A 23,102-nucleotide genomic window follows, 5' to 3' on the forward strand; every position below is an offset into this window, starting at 1 on the left:
CAATCCATAAGGAAAAAAATAAGTGTTTATGCACCCTTTGTCTTGGGCGGTCTGCAAAGGCCATCCTGTTTAAGGCAGACAAAACTTTCAAAGAAAAATATATTTAAAAAATCATTATCTCAGGTAATAAATCATCATAGTATAAACATAGACAATAAATCTATAAGATAAAAAGGATTAAGCAATTATGCTGTGAATTGGCTGAAGAGAAAATGTAAAACATTTAGCTGGAGTAAATTTGGGAGAATACTACCTCTTTCTTTTAAATAATTCTTGGAGAAGGTTGATATGAGGAGTTTCTTTAGTCAAGAGAGTGTGCTTGGTGAGCTGGGTCCATCAAGAAGCATATTTCAGACATAAGAAAGATCTAGTGAAAAGATAACAATTGGACACTAGAGGTAGATTCATTGATTTTAAATTGGTAAAAGACTAATAAAAGGAAAAACTAGGAAATAAGAGTAAGAAAAATAATTTTCCCCTGTGTATCCTAAGGAAAACATCTTTTGTGGTCCTGGAAGCCCCCAGGGTGGGGCTGACCTCAGTGAGAGGGGGAAAATATACCACCCCAAAACTTAGTGGCAAGATTGAATGGTTCTTTTAAGGTAGAGAGAGTCTGGTACAATAGGTGAAGACCCACATCTGTGATGGCAGGAAAGAAAGGATGTGGACAAGGAGGCATTTTGAAGATAAAAAATAGAATAATTTGCCATTGACTGGCTATTTGCCATAATGAAAATGTAAGGTGACTTACGAGGTGTAGTTAGAATGTTAGGAATGCAGATGCTGGCTTTGAGAGTAGGTAGTGAATGCAGAGCTCTAACTTCTTGACAATGACCATGAATTGGTACCCAGATATCCTGTTTAGGATCTAATAGATCAGGCATTTGCAGTCAACCCAAAGTAGTTTAAAGGACATTTTTACTGGCATGTTGGTCTTTTTGCGTTACTAGGACAGGACCAACGCAAAATGGTAGAATAGGCATTGGAGTTTTGGTGCCACACCATCTGTATTTCTGTAGGCTTCACTGAGTTTCTGATGCTGCATTTTTATTATCTTCAAGCATCTAGTTTCTTATATTGTCTTCTGGTAATAAAAGACACACACTGGAGTACTCACATTTTTACTGGACTAAAACATTTATTTCTTCTTGAAGTTCTTTCTCAGCTAGGTATTGGAACAAAATGTAATCATATAATTAAAGGTATTCTCAATATGCTGTGATAGGTTTAAATATTTCTTGCTTGCCTCAGAAAAGATAATGAAGTAGTTGGAGACGTAGAAATGTGGAAATTTCCATTGTTAGGGGAGGATAGCTTTAGGTGACTTCTTTGAAAAGAAAATGTATTAATAAAAAAATTAACAAAGCAATTGTTGGGTCTTTGATTTGCTGTTTTCTCCAACTGATAGTTTTTTCCTCTGAATTGGCCACTTATTTTTATTTTTGTGTGTCCAAATATATAGAAGTGAATCTAGAGACTGAATATGTCCTTCAAAATTTTTTCCATAAAAGGTTATTTAGGAGCAGGTTATAGTTCATGTTATTAGAGCTCCAAATAAAAAAGCAGAGCTCAACCTCATATTAATTGTGGCTGAAGATTATGATTACCAGTAATGGAATACTATATCCTAAAGTGTTTGACCAATTACCAATTATTTGAACAATTACCATTGTTCTTGTTTCCATTTCCTATAATAATCCGTTTGAGTAAACAGTAGGTCATCATGAAATAAAAATAAGATGACTATTGCCACAAGTGTAAACTAAGGAGAAATGACCAGAGCCCCAAAGAGAGCAGTCTGGAAGTTTAATATAGTGAACTGTAATGTACAAAGTCTAAAAAAAAAATTACACGATTGGGCTGCTTGATGCCAACAATATCAAGTTTTCAATCAAGTAAGTAAATTTCTAGTCTGCCTGGTGAAAATGAATCCATATATAGAACTGTCTATAAGTTAGATCTATTGTTTAGTCATTGAGAAGCTATTCCTAAGAAACGTCTTCACTTCTTAGTCTGGCCTTTAACCTTTCCACAACCTAGCCTAGGTGTCTTTTTCTATCTACATCTTTTAGCTCTCTTCTTCAGCTCTCCTGAACAATCACCAAAGTACATACTTCATGCCTTCCCATCTCTGAGCCCTTGATTCCTCTGGTCAAACGTTTCCTTCTTTCCCTAGCTCTTCTCCATTTTGACCCAGGCTACTTGATAATTTAAGCTCAGTTCCAGTAGCATCCCTTCTTAAAGATGTTCCCTTTGGAAAGGAGTTAGTTCTTGTTCATCTTTGTGATTTTCTTTATTATGTTGTAGCTTTTAGTGGGGGAAAACTCTCCATTATAATTTCTTTTCATTCTGTTGTAATAATTTACTTCTATCTTTTTTCCTCACTGACTGAAAACTACTTGAAGTCAAGTTCTGGTCTCTTGTTAACTTCTGTATCTCTAGCGCTTAATGCAGTGCCTTACACATAAAGGGAGTTCAATAAGGTGAGTGAAAAAACATGAAATATTCAAAAGATCACATATCTTTTCACCTGTGAAGTCCTTGCTCAGATATCAACACCTTCATGAAGCTGTTTTGGTTCTCTCGGTGAAAGCAAACTCTCTCCCCACGTAATTCTGATAGTTTTTTTTTTTTTTTTTTGTGCCTATTTTATAATTATCATAGGCTGTACTATAGCTATTTAGATACATGTCTTATACCCCCTAACAGCTTGTAGAGATTTTACAGGTAAAGCCCATGTTAAATTCAGTTTTATTCAACATTTTGTCCCCTACAGTGGTTAGCATATTATCTTGGACATAGTCAATATAAATATTGGGTTGAATGATAAACTCCCCAAGTTCTTCCTTTGAAGTGGCATGTTTAAGTAAAAGTATCTTTTGTTAAAAAAATCACTCAATAATTTCAAAGCATATCAAAAGTAAACATGTTATATAAAATAAGCTGTTGAATCAAAATCCTCTTAAATAAAATTCAGATAAAAAGGGACTTTAATGTTCATGTAAAAGTCTAAGAATTTTCTAGGGGTAATATTAGAGTTAAAGGAGAGGTGAATACACATAAAATACAGTGATTCATCTGAAAGATGTATCATAAAGTTTAGAGCTAAGATAGTGAGTGTCGGAATAAACAGAGAGCCTTATGAGGTAGAATTAGCTGAACTTGTTCATTGACAATATATGGGAAAAATTAAGCATGAATGAAGTTTATTACCTAGGAAATTGGATGAATGTTGGCATCATTAGTTGAAGAATGCATAACAGGTCTTGGGAGGGGATGGGAAGAGATTAGACATCTGATATGGAGTCTGAGATGCCTTGGTGGCACTGTATGATGATATCTAGAAAGAAGTTGAAAGTATGAATCCTAGACACAGGAGAGAGAAGGGAGACTGGAGATATTTGCCACATAAGTTAAAGTGATGGGAATTTACTCAGGGAAAGAAGGTAAAAGTAAGAAGACAAGATTCAAGCCAGGAGTCAGGAAAGTATAAAAACAGCCATGAAAAAAGAGAGCCAATGAGAAACCTAGGTGTCTTTTTCTATCTAAGAGGTGAGCCAAAGAAGTCTGAGAGAGTGGTTTTATGCAGTGGGAGCTAATGGGACTTTCCAAAAAGAGGAGTCTATAATGGAATATAAAACAAGGTAAAATAAAGTAGGGCCCCTGAGTTCATTAAATCTTGAAATTAGGAGGTCATTTGGTGACCTTGGTGGGAACAGTGTGAATGAGATTATGGGGACAGAAATCAGGTTGAGAAATGGATGGGAGGTAAGGAAAGGGAGGTCATGCATTGGAGCGGTGATGTGGGAAAACCAAAATGAGATGGGCGATTTACTGGCTATGTTCCTCTGGGTGAGTCACTTGAAATCATAAACCTCAGTTTTCTCATTTGTAAAATGAGTTGATAATATATCAACCTGACTTGTGAAGATTAAATGAGATAATCCATGCAAAGTGCCTAGAATAGTTCCTGGCCAGTGGTAGGCTCTCAATAAATGGGTTACTGTATCTAAGAAGTCTGAGATGGCAGCATGTTTTTTTGGGGCACAAAGTAACGACCATGGAGAAGGAGAGTTTCACACCTTTTTCAAATGTAGCTCAGAAGTAAGAACTGGGGAGAGGAGCATGGAACATAAAAATAAGACTAAAAGAACTGACTGGGGCTAAATAATGGAGGTCCTGACATGAAATTCTGAGGAATTTGGACATTAGCACATATGTTTATTAAATAATTAGATTTCATGGATTCATAGAAAAGGGATTACAGTAAGTTATTTGGATGGGGCATTAGACATAGAAACCCTCCATATACCCCCAGGTCTCAACTTTATAATGAAATACCCTATTCATACCAGTATACTGTATTATAATAGCCTTCATGTGTCTCTCTTACCCCACTAGATTCCTGAACCCCTTGAACTTGACAAAAAATATTTTTCTCAATTCTGCTTCCCATCACCTAATACAATGACTAGAATACTGTGGGTGCTTAAAAAGTGTCTGATGAATGAATGAATAAATGAATAAATGATCCTCCTTTTCACATGATCTTGTGTTTATTAAATAGAGAATAGATATTACATAAACCCTCTTAGTGAGCATTCAAAGCTGAAAGAAAATGATAATAGAGTATGGAAGAGCACCTAGGACTCCTGCCTTAGAGTTAGTGCTGTTCCTCTTACTGAAGCAAATAATCTATAGCTTCTGACCCCAGAGATTTAGAGGTTGAAAACCTTGAAAGAAGCTGGGAGGTTAAACGTTCATGTTGGATTCAGCCAACTGCTGGAGGACTAGCTTGGAATGCCAAAGTACTTGCTGAAACATGGCACGTTTATATTAAGAAGCTGGGAGGTAAAGTGTTCAAGGCCATCAGCTGGATGGCTCTTTGCATGCAGAACAGAGCCACCCGGGGCCTGACCTTGCATGAATAGGTGAGAGGTGACTGAGTAGTAATTCAGATTCTACATGGGCCTTCTTGGTCATATAATTGTTTTGAGCAGTTGGGTAGGATTAAAAATTTAGAGACCCTACATTCTTTTAGGCATTGGACAAATCCCTGACCAAGTGATTTTATTTTTTTAACAACTTTTCTGCAGTGATCTTCCCACTGCTACCTCTCCATTTCTTTTCTTGCTTAGGGTGAGTATATGATTCCCTCCTTTTATCTTGTTACCTTTCATGGTGAATGAAACTAGATGCACTTAGGAGAATTTTTATGAATCAGTGAGAAGCTCCAGGCTCTGCTCTGATGCTGGCAGAATCCCTATAGTCCCTGAATGGTAGCTTGTTATTTCCTCTGGGTGGATTAATTTGTACCATTAACCAGGCACAAAGGAAGAACATATCTGGAAAATCAAGTCGCTTTGACAATTCCAGCAGAAAGATGATGTAGGCTTTTAAGAAGAGAGTCTTCTGACTTGTTGATGTCAAAACTTAAGACTTGTTGATGTCAGAACTTGGCTGGGGAGGTAATGACTGAATCAGAGGTCAGAGGCAGTGTTCTTCCTACACCTACCCATCCTCACTGCCCAGAGTCTAGAGCAGAATAAAAGGGGGCAATTGCTGAGGGAGGGGATCAGACCCTCTTCAAGGAGAAACTATGTTTCTGCTTCTGCATCCTTCTGTTCCTTGATCTACTAGACATTTTAGTTATCTTTTATTCCTGTATGAAGGTAGTAGGCTAGGCACTAGACACTAGAGGTACATAGACATATGATCTGCCTTTAAGGAATTTAAAAAGTGTATGTGCCTGGAAATAATGACAACAAAAGGTTGCATGCTCAGAAAACAGTGGGAAGCCTACGGGGAGGATGCCTAAGTCAGCCTGGACCATCAGAAAGGGTTCACAGAGGCAGTGTTGCTGAAACTTGAAGGATGAATACATTTTTGGCATTCCAGAAAGGTAATAGAGAACGAAGTACCAGCACATAAGAACAGGGTGGAAGATGAGAAGCAATATGAAAAGGACTCAACAGGAAATACACTAGGAAAGAGTAATGAAAAAGAGGCCGTAAATAAAAGTTCTGAAAAGGAGGGAGAGATTAGAAGAGTCACACTTTGAAAAGAAATCAGGAAAGGTAAGCGATTCAAGTGCCTGTTGGGTTTAGGAAAAATAAACCATTGTAGATGGTAGTGATAACAGTTTTCCATGTAATGGTGGAGGAGGAATCTGTTAAGAAGTTAGTGGGAAGTGTATTAGTTTTCTGTTGTATAACAGCTTACCACAAATGTAGTGACTTCACAAATTTGCCTATTTCTCCTGGTTTCTGTAGCTCGGATGTCTGGATATGGCTGAGCCATGTTCTTTGCTCAGGGTCTCTCACCAGGTTGAAATCAAGGTGTCAGTCAGGTTGGCAGAATTTATTTCCTTGAGGCTGTGGAATTCATGGCAGCTTGCCTCTTAAAGCCAGCAACAGAGAAAAAGTATCTCTGCTGCTTTGAGTCTCTAATTCCAAAGACCTTTTTTTATTTTTATTTTTATTTTTAAAGAGCTCACTTGATTGGGTCACACCCATGCAGGATAAACCTCCCTTTTAATTAACAAGTCACCTGATTAGGGACCTTTGTTACATTTGAAAAATTCCTTCACCTCTGTCACATTCTATCAGTTAGAAGCAAGTAACCATTTCCACCCACACTTAAAAGGAAGGAATTCTACAAGGCTGGGACTCTGGGTAGTCATTTTGGGTGTGTTGACTACAAGAAATAAGAAACTCAAGGCAGTGATTATATTGTACAGACTTGACTGAGAAGAAAACAACATAGGCCTGTAATTATGGGAAATATAAGATCTAGAAAGAGCTTTGGATATGTATGTATATATTTGTTTTTGTCAGTTAGCTTTCATTGCTTAACAAACCATGCCAACATTTAGCGTTTTAAAACACAGTATTTTATTTAGATCAAAAATTTCTTGGTCAATTATTTGGGCTGTTTTCAGCTAGGTGGTTCTGCAGATATGGGCGAGATTCAGTTAATCTTTGCTGTGACCTACCCATGTCTGTGATTGGCTGTGGGGTTAGCTGGTGGCTGGTTAGCTGTCTGGTGGCTGAGTAGTTGTCTGCTGAGATGTGGTCTTATATCTTCCAGTAAACTAGCCTGAGCTCATTCATATTATGGCAATGTTCTGCACTCAACAAGCCAGTAAGGCTCAATGCACAGGTGTTTTTCAAGCTACTGCTTCTTGTATTACATTTGATAATATCGTATGAGCCAAAACAAGTCATTTGGCTATCCAGATTAAAAGGTGTAATGAAAGACTTTGTGTTTATGATGGAATGAATGGAAAAGAACAGAGAATTGTGGGTACTTTTACTATTCACCACAATGATATTTATTATCACGGTTTTTAAAAGATTGAGAGAATTTCTGTTTTATATCTATGTTAGGATCAGGGAGCTAGGAAAAAATTAAAAAGAATAAGTACTTAGGATATGAGGAATAACTGATGAAATAAGATTTCTAAGGGGGCAAGAGCTGCTGTGATTCAGAGTACACAAGGAGAATTCACCTTTTAAAAAGCGAAAGGTTTTTCATTCATCTTTCCTTAGAATGAGGGAAAGGGAATGAAGGTGATACGACCAAAATTCGCTTTCCTGGTAATCTCAGTTTTCCTTGGAGTAAAGAAATCTAGGCCATCTGTTGAGCATAATGGGAGAAACAGTAGGTTAAGGGTTTGTGGAGAACGTTGTTTTTGGAAAACTGTTCATCAGAACAGTAGAAGAAGCCAAGGTCCAAACAATAACAACAAAAAAGAAAACACAAATCAACTAACCAAAAAATGGAGAGATGCAGGGCCGGGATGAGACTACAGACATTGAACCCGTGCTTTAACCAATCTACAGTGACTCACCCAGCCCATATGTGAATTGAGAAAGCCTCCCCTTCTGCAGGGAAATTCAGTACAGGGGAAACCAGACCCACTTGGCTGGGGCTGCTGCCCTTGTACGGATGCAGTTTGAAAAACAGGTGCTGTGGTCCTGCCAATTAACAACTGGTATCAATTTTCTTTTTCTTATAGCAACTTCTAGTAGACTAGGTCTAGGAACATAATGGCAGTTGCTGGGATTGGTCTAAGAATAAAGGTTTGCCGAGTTGATTGGCAAGAGAGGATTGGCAAGAAACCACAATAGCTAGAATGCTGGCAATGCTGGCAAGAAGGTTGAGATTGAACAAAGTATTACTGAAACTTAAAAAATAGGGGATGAGGGGCATGAGACTGGATAGCAAGAGAGGGGCTTTGTCATGAAGGAAATATCTTTAGTTCATGGTAGACACAAAGAAAACAATGATGAGGTCTTAAGCATAGGTGATCAGATTTTAAAAGTTCAATCTGGTGATGGGTTAAATAGGGTGAACTAGAAGTAAGAACACCAGAAAAGATTATTTAATGTGTTCAGGTAAGAAAGGCTGAGAATGTGCCCTGTAGCATTACAAGCATTCATCAGAGAGAAGAGGACAAGTCAATAATAGGTAAGTTTAGGAAGCCAAGCTGCCATAATATGACGATTGGTATGTGACGACAAGGGAGAATCTGGGGTTTCTGCCTCATGTAGCTGTACAGATTCAGGAGGAAGAGCACAGCTATATGTGATCCACATCTGGTGCTGTCAGAATCTCAGAAAGTATTCAGGATACTAGGTAGCAGATCAGTCACTTCACTTTTTATTCAAATGCTTTGAAATATCATAGAAACATCAGGGAAAACTGAATATACACAGGAGCAGTTTATTTTAGATTTACAGGCAGTAAAAATACAAGGCAGTTCTACAATAGAGATTGGTTATTAAAATAATTGATGGTCTCTATTATATAGGATCTGAGGGTGAATTTATGATTAGGATCATCTACTTACCTAATGATAGGAGCACATTGCATCTTCTGTTAGTGAGATTGTTGTGAATGTTTTCCAGAGTTCCAGATAGCCTTTCTAGGAGAAGAGAGTTTTGAAAATGACTTTTGAGAGAGTGTATGTCAAGGGGGGCTCAAGGAACCAGCATAATTCTGGGGATTGGAAAACATGGTCCTTGGTAGGTCTAGAGAGGTGTTTAAAGCAAAGAAATCAATAAAGATGAGGTAAGAAATAAATGGTAAAGAAGACCTAGAATAGCCTTGAGGGAGAAGGAGTTAGAGTATCAGTAACAAACCTTGAGAACAACATAGAGGGTTATGAATGGTAGAGGAAGAAGAGATGGAAATAATTTGTATTAAATAGATGCCAATAGGGAAATTTGGGATCACTAATAAAGGGATTTACAGGAAGAGGTAAAATGAAGGACTAATTCTGAGCTACTGACTGAGAATTTGACAGGTGCCCATTTTTTCTTTCTGCATACATATTTTCATGCCTTTATTTCCTCTTTTAAAAAATTTATTAATTAGGGAAACTCAAAAAAAATCAATCTTTTTATTAAAAAATGAATCCTTCACTCCTGAGAATTTTAGAAAATATGGTGTCACATTTTTATATTAGTACAAATTAGGATAATATCGTGGTATATTTGCAAGTTAGAAATGAGTATGTTGCATATACTTATTAATATACTAAGTAAGAAAATATAATAAAAATTATGTGCAGATTAATATAAACATAGTAAACATCTTTAGACTTTTCAGAACCTTTCTCTTAGAAGTTCCTAAAAAATCAATGTTTTAAATATGTTAGAAAGTATAATAAAATTCTGAAATACTTATATTGGGTAAAATATTAATTAATGGAGTAGAGTGTTTGGTCATTAGAAGCCATAGTTTTGAGGAAGTTGGATAGGTTAATCTTTTCCTCTGAATGAGACCCTAACGATTACAGCTCTATGGTCTTAGCATAGTGATAATTTGGTGAATAATCAGGGTAAATAATTGAGTTTGTCATATACATTAAAGTTATTTGGAAACAGCAGAACTGAAAGGGTAATGAGAGTTTTGTGACTGCCATTATTAATTTACAGAATTCTTTACCAAACAGCTATTCTAGGCATAGTACAACATGCAAAGACACACTACACAGTCTAGAAATGTTTCTATATTCTTTTCAATAGGAGAGATCAATCATAGGAAGCAATTAGAGAAGACTTTTCATTTGTGGTTAAAAAAAAATCCGAATATACTATTTACCCTAAGAGAACAATTTCTTAAACATTAATTACATATTTAACTACAAATGATTGCATAACTCCAGATAAGACATTGTCATGCTTGTAGTGACAGAAACATTCAGCTGCCCAGCTAGCAGTGTTTGGATTTAAATATATCTCTAACCACATGAATCAGTTACATAAACATTGGCTAAGCAGAGTTGTTTCTAAGTAAAACTTACAAGAGTGAATTGCTAAGTTTTCTTCCTCCACTTGATTCAATTCTGCTTGACTTTCAATTATATCTGATTTTCTCATATTCTGGGTTATGCTAAAATATTCAGGTATTATTTATGTAGCAAGAAATGTTTGTATTCTTCCATGTTGCAAAGATACATATAAATTTATGTATAAAAGAAAGGACTATTTTGGGTATGTTTACTTAGAAACTTGGAAGTTTGGGATGAGTTGTTTAAATTTGCCAGTTTTAAATTTTTTAGAGATTAAAACTATATGACATGAAAACCTCTGCATTAGGTCTGATGGAAATCTGAAAATGTTATAAGCAAAATCAATAAATATCTTTTACTTTATTTGTAAAGATTTTGCTAAGTTTGATTGTTATATTTATATACATTTTCCTGCTATGTGCTTAATGCAACATCTATATGTTAATCTTAATATTTATTGATATTTTAAATGATTGATATTCCCTAAATTCTTTATTAGACATGCATGTTTATATTTCTTTTATATATTGACATAATCAAATCAATGACTTTTAAGGGAAACCTCTGTTTAAAAGGTGTTCAAAGTATTTATAACTTCAGTGCTTATCTTAAAGTACTAGATGATTTTTAAAATGGCACAAGGCTACCTACATCCAGTTGTTTCACAGGCTCTCCCTAGCTTCTCTTGTAAAATGATGAATTGTTCTTTATTTCCTCTTTATTTGGTTTCTTTATTTCCTCTTTATTTGGATTGGTGGGTTTCCTTGATTCAAGTGGATTATATTTGTAAAGTGTTCTGGCTTCTTTTGATGCAAGAGAGCCTATTTCTTCCAGCATAACCCAAATCATTTGTTAAATATTCATTGTGTGTTCATGGTAAATATTCATTCTGGCAAATAATTAGGAAAAATAAGCTAAAACTTCCTGTCTAATTTGGACTTTGCTTTCAATCCCTCAATTTATCATTCTATGTTGATATTGGGGGTTTCATCTTTTGAATTCTAGGCACTTTTCCAAGTTCACAGCATGTAGGAGTGAAGTAGTAGAAACTTAGAATTTTAAACCCTTGGAGTGTGTTAAAATTTTTTTAAGGCTTGTAGTCGTTATTATAATATCATGCTTTATATTCTTACAATAGAAGAAAATAGTTTTCCAAAGTGAAATTTGCAATTTATACTGATGGTGATTTAAATCTTTCCAAATCACACAACTCAAAATTAAGATAACTATTTTAGATGATGTCGACGAATTATCTTCCAACTATGCAATATAATTTTATATTGATTTCATTCTGTGGGATAAATGAGGTATAGGATGTAATACTTCACAGCTTATTTGTATCTTATTTCAAATTCAGAGCAAGGCCTCATTAGCAAAACAGAATTTCCTTCGTTTTTATGGAGGTTTAAGTTGCCTCCTTTTGTGTAAATTGTTTGCATAATCGCACAAGTGACAAGAATATTTTGATCGTTTCAGAAATAATGTCCCATTTCAATCTGTCTATTTCTCTTTCCTCTAGTTAACTTCTTCTTCCACTACCTCTGAGCAGCTTGCCTGTAAACCACCTGCTTTCTCCTTTGTTTCTCCAACTAATCCGAACGCACCACCCGACCCAGTTCACCTCGAGGGAGCCTCTGTCCTAGAGGAGTTCCACACTAGGAGGCTGGATGTCGGTGGGGCCGTGGTGGAAGAATCAGCTACGTATTTTCAAACTACCGCTCACTCTACACCCTTTTCTGCATCGAAGGGCACCTCCTCGACGTTACTGTTTCCCCATTCCACTCAACTATCAGGTTCTAACTTACCCAGTTCAACTGCGGCAGATCCAAAGCCTGGACTGACCTCTGAAGTTCTCAAGAAGACAAGTTTAACCTCGCATGTCCTTAGTCGCGGAGAAAGTCCGAGAACCTCTTCTCCTCCATCGTCCTCCAGTGCTTCTCTGAAGTCGAATTCAGCCTTGTACATACCAGTCCGCATTGTCACGCATTCACTGTCTCCGAGCCCCAAACCATTTACCTCCTCTTTCCACGGCTCTTCTTCCACCATCTGCAGCCAAATGTCATCTAGTGGAAATCTTTCAAAGTCAGGGGTAAAATCCCCGGTGCCTTCCCGGCTTGCCCTTCTCACTGCCATTCTCAAGTCAAACCCTTCCCACCAAAGACCCTTTTCCCCTGCATCCTGTCCCACCTTCTCTCTCAACTCCCCGGCCTCTTCCTCGCTCACACTTGATCAAAAAGCAAAGCAGACCCCACCCACGCCTAAAAAATCTCTCTCAAGTTGTTCCCTGAGAGCCGGGTCTCCAGATCAAGGGGAATGCCAGGTTTCTGAGTTGACCCAGCAATCTTTTCACCTGCCTGTTTTCACCAAGTCTACCCCACTTTCTCAGGCGCCCTCCCTCTCTCCTACAAAACAGGCTAGTAGCAGCCTTGCTTCCATGAATGTAGAGAGAACACCATCACCTACTTTGAAGAACAATACCATGCTTTCCCTGCTACAAACCAGTGCATCAAGTTCTGTGGGTCTTCCTCCTGTTCCACCAAGCTCTTCTCTTTCCTCTTTAAAGAGTAAACAGGATGGTGACCTCAGGGGTCCAGAAAACCCCAGAAACATTCACACCTACCCTTCTACATTAGCCTCCTCTGCATTGTCTTCTCTATCTCCTACTATTAATCAAAGAGCTACGTTCTCTTCTTCAGAGAAATGTTTCCATCCTTCCCCAGCTCTTTCAAGCCTGATAAACAGATCTAAAAGAGCATCATCCCAACTATCTGGCCAGGAGCTGAATCCTTCAGCTCTTCCTTCACTCCCTATCTCCAGTACTAGCTCTGCCTCTCTTCCCAACTTGAGGTCCTCCTCTCTCCCTCGTGCCAATCTTCCCACCCTGGTGCCCCAGCTCAGTCCCTCAGCTCTGCATCCACATTGTGGCAGTGGTACCCTGCCTTCAAGACTTGGGAAATCTGAAAGCAGCACCCCCAACCACAGGTCACCTGTTTCAACCCCATCACTTCCCATATCTCTAACAAGAACAGAGGAGCTGATTTCACCTTGTGCATTGTCCATGTCAACAGGCCCAGAAAATAAGAAATCAAAGGTATTTTTTGCATGTTGCATGGTGCATGCTTATTTTGAAACAGGGAAGAATCTTTTTTTCCCCCCAAGGCAGAAATCAATAATTATAGTATTAATTGTGCCTCTACAAGAAGGAAGAAAAAGTGCAAGAGGGTACCAGGACTTGGTATATTTGAATGTGTAAATGAATTATAATCTGTATAGAATTATGTGTTTCAGTCAAATTATTTGATTTTGAAAATCCTCTTTCTCTGCCTAATGTCTTATATCTATGACTCCAAGAGTATTATTTTTCCTCAGGCATAATATGAGTTATACCATTGGCCCTAATGACAGAATTAAAAGAAAATAGTTGAGATTCAGGACTATGATATGTTTCTGATGATTTATTAACAGGGACCCGAGCATCCATCCAAATATCCTGTATTGATGGAATAGTAGACAGGATTAATATAAAATGGAATATTATCTTAGATCCAGGCCTGTGACATATTCAAGCCCATTCTCCTAGCAGAAGGCAACTCTACGCTAAGGCATGCTGGCTTCCCAACTATTCTCAAGTAATTCAGATTGTGGATCAACCACACCCAGAATTTGATAGCTGTTATATCAATAAAATAAAACAATTAAAGTGCCTGCATAAGAAGGGGTGGTGATTTTCAGCTCAGTACATTGAAATAGTATCGTTTTAGAGCTTTGAAATACCATGGAGAGTGTGTTTCACTATCACTTTACAGATGATGAATGTCATGTTGAAGGGATGAAGTGACACTCATTATCTTGTAAATGATGTCACAATACAATTCAAGTCAAAAGCATGCATTAAATACCTACTATGTGTATACCACTACACTAGCTTTCTTTGGAGTGTGTGTGGTTTCTTTTAAAGGGAAGTAAGAGTTTTTTTTTTTTTTTTTTTCTTAGAACAATTCAATTTTAATCAGTAGAAAAAACATACACAATTTGGAGAGGCTATATATAGTTATTAAATCTATAATACAGCTAGAAAACCAATATAAGGCAAAATTAAATGTGTAAGTCAGATTATAAATAATCATCAACTGAGTTCAATATAACAGGAGTAATGTGATGGAACATGGTTAGTAAGGGAAGTTATAAAAAAATGTCAGGCCTGTTGGAAATATTTAGGATTTAACTTAATGAAGAGGAAAGAAGTTGGCATTTCAGAAATGGAAAACAACCTGACCAAATATACAGAAGATGATCCCAGAAGGCTGTGTGTGGAGACATAAGACGATTGGCCTTATAATCTGGTAGTAATAATAGCAGCAATATCAAATGCTTTCTGTGAGTCAGGAACTATGCTAGTATATAAAATAGTTGAAAAATTAATTAAAATGGATTACATCAGTTAAGTTTTATAACTATATGAAGTTGATAATACTATTTTCCCTATTTTGTACACCAAGAAACTGAAGTTCAGTGAATAATTGTCCAGGTCATGGGTCTGTTACGGAGCTGACATTTATATAATATTAAGTCTGTTGATTCTTGAAGCCATGTTCTTTTTTACCACGATTTATTGCTACAAAGAAATAACTCATGTTAGCGATTTAGCCTGACTTTATAATTCTCATGAAGAAAATCATTATTAAGGAATTATAACCAGAATTCCCAATTTATATAATTTTGGGTTCATTTACAAAATGTATTAGAGATTAAGTCCTTGCATTTTAAACATTCAAAGCAAATGAGATGGATACAATTTAACTTTTTCTGTGATTCTAAATTGAAAATCCTACTTATTTGAGGTAAATTAACCTGTTTATTATATTTTAAATACATATATGTGATTATAAAATGTATTTGTAGAGTATTTAAAACGAACTGATAATCTAACCGTTACTGTTTCCTGAGTGCATTAACTATCATTTTTTAAACCATGCTGCCATATAGTTATTCTTTTTGTTTTGTGAAAAGTGATTTTACTCTAAAATCTTTTTCAAAGCATTTCTGTGTGTGTTTCATTGCACTTTATGCTTTCTCCTGTTTTGCATATAGTCAGAGAGTTGGAAGAGGGTGAGCCCCAAAGAGCTTTTGATACGTTAAAGGCCTGTTTATTGAAGACCTATTGTTTTTGGGCTTTCTTCTTGCACCCAACATTGAAAAATTTTCAGCATTTGCTTTTTACTTTGTAAAACATTTCCAAGTAAAGAAAATTCAAAGAAATGCAAGGTAAATTTGATGAACAGGAAAATAAGAAGAATGATTATAATTTAACTACCAGTAAAAATATCAATCGATTTCTTTGAACAGAAAAATAAAGCTTCTTATCATGGGTAAAATGTATAATAACTTCTGCAAAAATAGAATAGAATGGACTATGAGACAGTGCTATTCTTTTTCATGTTTATTTCCTCCTTGCATCTTGCTATATTATCTCTTTAGGTAAAAATCAGAAAGTTGGCCTACTTTTTTTATTGCAATCTATTATTTTCAGAAATAGTATCTTGAGTATAAAAAACGTATCAAAATGGATGTGGAATAGATAAGTCTTACCCCGATCTCTTTTGATGTTTGACTAGTGTTTAAATTGGTAACATTATTTTATAGAATGATAGAAAGAAATAGACAAAAGCCGTGTGTGATGTCGAAGAATTTATATGCTTTCATGGGTTGTTTCTTGTCTTGCTCCTTCCAGTGTGGTGCTAAGCTGAGCACAGGGCTCTTTTTGAAATCAAAGAACTTTAGATTTAGGTCAGCTTTACTCACTCCCAGATTCTGAAATAATAGGAATCATAGAATACAGATGGCATCTAATTAAAACATGAATGCTTGAAGGATATTAGTTTGAAGTCTGGGCCCTACTGTCCTTTGATATTAAAATAAAATGGATCGACCATAGTCTGCTGAGCTAAATTCAGATATAAAGTGTGTTTGATATTTCTTTTTCATAGATAAAACCTTAAGGTTCTGAATCTGCTTGCATTTGTGTGACATAATCGCTGTGATATGTTAAATTCGGATGTAGTTTAAAATACTATTTCACATTATAATCATTGCTTTAGACAGGATGGGTCTGAATGCTGCTCAACCTGCCTTTTTTTTTTTTTTTTTTTTTTTTTTTTTTTTTTTTTTTTTTTTTTTTTTTTTTTTTTGAGACAGGTCCCACTGTGTTTGTTGCTCAGGCTGTAGTGTAGTGGTGTGGTCTTGGCTCACTTCAACCTCTGCCTCCTGGGTTCAAGTGATTCTCCTGCCTTAGCCTCCCAAGTAGCAGGAATTACAGGTGTGCGCCATTGCATCTGGCTAATTTTTATATTTTTAGTAGAGACAGGGTTTTACCATGTTGGCCAGGCTGGTCTTGAAATTTTGACCACAAGTGATCCACCTGCCTTGGCATCCCCAAGTGCTGAGATTACAGGTGTGAGCCACCATGCCTGGCCTACTTTTTGATCAACATCTATATTGCCTGAGACTTTTTTTTTCCCTTGGAAAAGACTGGATATTACAAAATTCACCCAGAGTTGTGTCTGGGTCCCCAGTCTGTTTTGCCCTCATTTATGAAGTAATTTAAATTTTTATCCTAGTGAATTATTATGGTGCTCCATGTGGAAATTGGGATAAGCATTATATCAAAGCCTCATAGAGTCTGCCACTTACTGAAGATAGTCTGAAGATTAGTTCCAATTATAAAGAGTCTCCATTGATGGGCCTGCCCTGGACTTAAAGCTATTTGGACACATAGCTTATTTAGGGATCAAGATGAGAGCTATTTTATATTTCATAAAACTTTATAACTGGTGTTTTATTCACAAAAGTCTCCTTCCTTTAAGACATCAAAACATTCCCAAATACATCACACTGAAAACTTAGTGGCAGCAGTCTGTATGTGACTTTCTCCATTTCTGCAGAACCACATCTAATTTGGAAAATGAGCAATATGGAATGTGTCTGCACGAGCTAAAATAGTTAATCTGGGTTCAAGCAAATCACTCATTCAATAAATATGTATTGATGACCTAAAAGGTGTGCTTTTCAAAGCTGTGAGGATATTGCAACAAATAAAATATGCAATGATGCCTGTTCAAAGACACTTTATATTCTTTGGTGGAAGAGAAACAATCAACCATAACCCCTCCAAATAAGTAAATTATCGTGTGTGTCAGAAGGTCATATGTGTCATGGAGAAATGGATAGCCCTGATTCTCAAGGGAAATAGAGAAGGGATGGTGTCACAAGTTACGTTGGGGTATTGGGATAGGTTTCTTTGAGAAGGTAATATCCAAGGAGGTGATACTCCTTAAGAGAGTATAGCGAGGAAAATGCTCTGAGGCCAGAGAGTGCTTGACAGGTACAAAGAACATATTCTAGGCTAGCAGTGAGGAACAGGTCGTTGAGGTTGTCAGAGGGAGATATAGGTGGGAGTCGGATCCTGTAGGAGAGTCTTGTGGACCACTCTTTAGTCTTTGATTTTTACTTTAAGTGAGACGGGAAGTCTTTGGAGGGTTTCAAATAGATAAGTGACAGTCTTAACTATCTCACTGCTAAATAAGAATAGACCATGAGCGGGTGAAAGTTTAAGTTGGGAGAACTTAGAAGTCTATTGCTACAATCTAGGGAGTGACGATGGTGGCTATGCTCAAGTTATAGCAGTGGAGGTGACGATAAGATTTCCATTATGTTTTGTAGGTAGAGTAACAAACATTCACCAAACATCAGAGCCACTATGTGAAATGAAAAAAAAATCAGCTGAAACTAGACTTATGTGCCTTCTTATTTTGTTTTTCTCTTTTTATCTCACTGTCATTTACTCCACTTCCTTCACAAAGTTCTTGGGAATCCTTGACTTCTCAGGCTTCTTTCAGCTATGCTATCTGTTACTGGGCCTCTATACTGAGCAGTTCTGTGTGCCACTCCTGTGCTTCTCTCCAGCTAGCCTCTCTGAATTGATCCTAGTAATGGTTCACACTCAGGTGTTCAATGATTGACAAAAGCTTGTCTTCCTCTCCAACCCCGCACTCCCTGGGGGGATTTGGATTTTTTTTTTTTTTTTGAGGCAGAGTTTCGCTCTTGGCGTCCAGGCTAGAGTACAATGGTGCAATCTCGGCTAACTGCAACCTCTGTCTCCCAGGTTCAATTGATTCTCCTGCCTCAGCCTCCTGAGTAGCTGGGATTACAGGCACCTGCCACCATGCCTGACTAATTTTTGTATTTTTAGTAGAGATGGGGTTTCACCATGTTGGCCAGGCTGGTCTTGAACTCCTGACCTCAGATGATCCACCTGCCTCTGCCCCTCAAACAGTTGAAATTATAGGCATGAACCACCGCACCGGCCAGGATTTGCATTTTATTTTATTTTATTTTATTTTATTTTTATTTTTATTTTTTTAAATTATTTTTTATTATTATACTTTAAGTTCTAGGGTACATGTGCATAACGTGCAGGTTTGTTACATATGTATACTTGTGCCATGTTGCTGTGCTGCACCCATCAACTCGTCAGCACCCATCAACTCGTCATTTACATCAGGTATAACTCCCAATGCAATCCCTCCCCCCTCCCCCCTTCCCATGATAGGCCCCGGTGTGTGATGTTCCCCTTCCCGAGTCCAAGTGATCTCATTGTTCAGTTCCCACCTGTGAGTGAGAACATGCGGTGTTTGGTTTTCTGTTCTTGTGATAGTTTGCTAAGAATGATGGTTTCCAGCTGCATCCATGTCCCTACGAAGGACACAAACTCATCCTTTTTTATGGCTGCATAGTATTCCATGGTGTATATGTGCCACATTTTCTTAATCCAGTCTGTCACTGATGGACATTTGCATTTTAATTGAGGGGAGGGTGCAGTTTAACTCAAGAGACTGTCAAAGGAAAAAACAGGAATCAAGATAATGCAGCAAATGTTACAGGTTCACATCATGAAGAAAAATGACTTCAAAAATCTGTATTAGAAATGTTCTCAGAGCGTGCTTGGAGTGGTGGAAGAGGGTCTTTAATTATCAAGGCTTGTCTAGGACTTGAACCATAGACAAAGCACTAAGGATTTGTGTTTTTTCATGTCTTTGAATCTTACTGTAATTTTCAATTAGATATTTCAAGTCAACAAATATTTGCTGAACATCTCTTCTCTGCCAGGTTTGTATTAGGTGTTGAAAATAAAAGGACAAATAATATAAAATCTCTCCCCTAAAAGTTCTAGCAGGCAGATAGGGATGGCAAAATATTATAATAAAATGAAATAAAATTATGCATTTAAGGTGTTAGAGAAACAAAAAAATAAATGAGGGATGCAGATTGGTCCTGGGAAGGGACTTGTTCTGGGAAATTTTCTCAGTTGCTACCTTGCCTATCTGCTTTGCCAGGCAGTTTTTGACAGTTATATCCACTACCACTAGCTTTTCCATTATCAGGATCATTATAGATTGTGCTCTGCCAGTAATCCAGATATAAGGAAGTGTCTGGGCAATCTCCTATGAATTGGATTAGGGATTGGTTGAGCTTTCATCTCAGGACTGATGTCAAGGAGATTCTGACTCAGGTGAGACAGACATGATCACTGAGGAGCAGAAAGTGTACATGTAGAGTGATGCTCTCATCTCTGCCCAGGAATGCTTCTGGAAGAAGTTGGACATGATGGTAGTGAGGCTCTTCACCATGGTTTCCTCATCCTATTGTTTATATAATCCATGCTTCTTTCATTTACTGCACCGGTCCCCAACCTTTTTGGCACCAGGGACCAGTTTCATGGAAGACAGTTTTTCTATGGATTAGGGGGTTGGGGATGGTTTTGGGATGAAACTGTTCCATCTCAGATCATCAGGCATTAGATTCTTATAAGGGACATGAAACCTAGATCCTTTGCCTGCGCAGTTCACAATAGGGTTCGCACTCCTATGAGAATCTAATGCTGCTACTGATCTGGTAGGAGGCAGAGCTTAGATGGCCATACACACTTGCCTGCTGTTCACTTCTTGCTGTTTGGTCCAATTTCTAACAGGTACTTTGTTGTGACAATTGAATCTAGGGATTAGGGGCCCCTGATTTACTGCACTTAAAGTGTAACTGTGAGTCCAAACCCCTGATCCTCAAGGCAACTAACAGTTCACTTTGAGACCTCATGGATCTTTATTACTAGAGCCTGTGGTGGAATTTTAGGCATCAGCAACAGGATATATGACTTTGGTGGAAAATATTTTCTGAAGGGGCAGAATGTGTTCTTGCTATCCTTACCTTCTAACCCAGCATTTATATTGCAGCTAGCAACTAGCATTGCTTATAAACAGGATTAGCTCTGGTAAACATAAGTAATAAAATGCCATTTTGTTTTCCAAACCTAAACGTTGACCTGCACCATGCAGAAGATATTTAAGAAATATTTATTGAATGTTAACTGAAAGCATAGATTAGAAATTGGAGAGAACCAATAGGTATTATTGCATCGTTTGCCAGATTTAGGTTTAGGCCTGTCATTTTTACCTCCTATGATTAGCTAATGTTTACTCTAACCCTGTAATTCCACATTAGAATGATTAATAATTTTAAGCCAAAAAGGAAAATGAATGAATTTGGTTTAGCACCTGGAAGCCTTGAAATGCTTAAGAGGAAATGTGTTCCAAATTAGAATAAAAAATTCATATTTAGATTGAGTATATATTGTTAAGAGAACCCAGAGGAAAGAGTGGACTCAAAACATGTCTTTTTTGGCAACACATGGGAATTTTAGACTGAAAAGGAAAGGGTACGTATGTCTTAGAGGAGTAGTGCATGTCATGTGGTAGGTACTCAATAAATATTTCTTGGCCAGGCATGGTGGCTCATGCCTGTAATCCCAGCACTTTGGGAGGCTGAGGCAGGAGGATGGCTTAAACCTAAGAATTCAAGGCAAAGCTGGACACCATGGTAAGAAACCATCTCTACAAAAAAATTAAAAAAAAAATTAGCTGGGTATGGTGCCACATGCCTTTCCTACCAGACACTCTGGAGGCTGAGGTGGAAGAATTACTTGAGCTCAGGAGGTAGAGGCTGTAGTGAGTCATGATCGCACCATGGCTCTCCAGCCTAGGCAACAGAGAAAGACTCTGTCTCCCCACTCACCACCCCCCCCCAAAAAAAAGAAAAAGAAAGAGAAAAAATTTCTTGAATAAATATGTTAGTTGAACATCCATAAACAGATTTACAGGATCAGTTAATGTCCACCAAGTTGAGAGAACCCAGTGGCAGGAGCTCCTAGTCCTTAGTATATGATTTGAGTGAAGATAAAAATGACACACTTAACAAAATGTTTCATGAAATAATCCAAAAATTCTTATCTTCATTGCTTACAATGACAAACCCAATCTAATCAGATAAAACTTGGTAAAGATAATGCCTAAAGCCCTATTTTTGGGTCTAAAAAAGTATAAATAAGCATAAATATAGGATGGAGTTAACGGCAAATGTTTTGAAAAAAGATGAAAGGATTAGGAATTTAGGTGATAGCCTACTCAGTGTGATCCAACAATATGAAATAACTCCAACCTCCTTTCTTGCATATTTTAAAACTCTCCACAAAAACTAAGGAGATGATCCCAATTATTATCTTCATTACATTAATTGAGTTTATTGTCAATATCATGGAAGTGATGATTATATTTTACTATGTGCTAAAAACACATCTAGGTAAACACTTTTTATAATTTTAAGGAATATTATCAGAGGAGAGCAATGAGGGTAGTGGAATTCTTCACTTGAGTATCAGGGAGTTGGTGAAGGAAGCAATATAATTATGTAGAAGAGAGCTCTTGGCATGAGCCATGATTTCAAGAGGGGGGAAATAGGACTAATGAGATAAATTAGTAGGAAGCATATTTTGGCTCAATGTAGGGGAGAATTTTGTACTAATTCTAACAATTAGACCTGAATGTTCTGCCTTGGGAAGCAAGCAATTGTTCATTTGGCTACTAAACAGAACAGAGATTCATGTGTCAGATGAGGGGGTTGAACCAAATCACCTTCAATATCACTTCTTATTGTAAGATTCTGTGACATTTTGTGTGCAATAACAAGATATGTCTCTGTACAGGCTTTCCCAGCTATATTCTTTAGGGAAGTTGAGGATAGGAGAACAAGCACTGTAAATGATTGCACATCCTGAAATGAGAGGCAAGGGCATTTGTAGATATGTGCATAGTTGTAGGGCTAGAGTGCCTGTGTCCAAATTCCAGCCATGACTTACATGTACTAGCTGGTGACCTTCAATTAGTTATTTAACATTTCTGTACCTCAGTTTCCATATATAAAATGGGGATAGTATAGTATCTACCTAATAGCTTTGTTGTGACAATTGAGTGAGTTAATTCACATGAAGCTTTTAGAATGGTACCTGGCTCATAGTGATTGCTAGATACTGTTATGTTTGCAACTATAATTACAATTAACTGTTCATGAAGACATCATAGAGTGAGATGGTATATTTTATTCTGCATTACATGTATGCTTATGTATTCTTTGGAAAAAAATATTATAGAGAAAGCATGTATATTGGACACAGGCAGGCTCTTTATGGGCTGCGTGATCTTGGACAAGTCATTTTTCTTAATAATTCTCTAGTTATAGGGCTTCTGTAAAATTAAGTGAGTAATAATAATAAATGTCAGCATAGTAATAAATGTCAGCTCCTATTGCCCATGGAAAGATAGTATTTCAATTTCAATTCTTATTCAAATATCTTTTTGTCTAGAGACCACAGCAGGGCAGGGTCAATGTAGCAACTTAGGGCTTGAAGTGACCTGAG

At 37.1% G+C, this 23,102-nt stretch overlaps 1 protein-coding gene across 15 annotated transcripts in view; it reads left to right on the forward strand.

Annotated features, from left to right (window-relative positions):
• MLIP (muscular LMNA interacting protein) overlaps positions 1 to 23,102 on the forward strand; it is a 257,064-nt gene that overhangs the window by 112,901 nt on the left and 121,061 nt on the right. For 14 of the 15 annotated variants that reach the window (XM_050789010.1, XM_050789004.1, XM_050789008.1 and 11 more), the window contains one exon: positions 11,820 to 13,391. The exons of the other annotated variant lie outside the window; for it this stretch is intronic. In XM_050789010.1, the coding sequence (XP_050644967.1) occupies positions 11,820 to 13,391 (1,572 nt within the window). The remainder of the gene's footprint in view (positions 1 to 11,819; positions 13,392 to 23,102) is intronic. 15 annotated transcript variants of the gene reach the window in all.

The sequence above is a fragment of the Macaca thibetana genome, chromosome 4 (genome assembly GCF_024542745.1).
Source record: "Macaca thibetana thibetana isolate TM-01 chromosome 4, ASM2454274v1, whole genome shotgun sequence".
NCBI lineage: Eukaryota > Metazoa > Chordata > Mammalia > Primates > Cercopithecidae > Macaca > Macaca thibetana.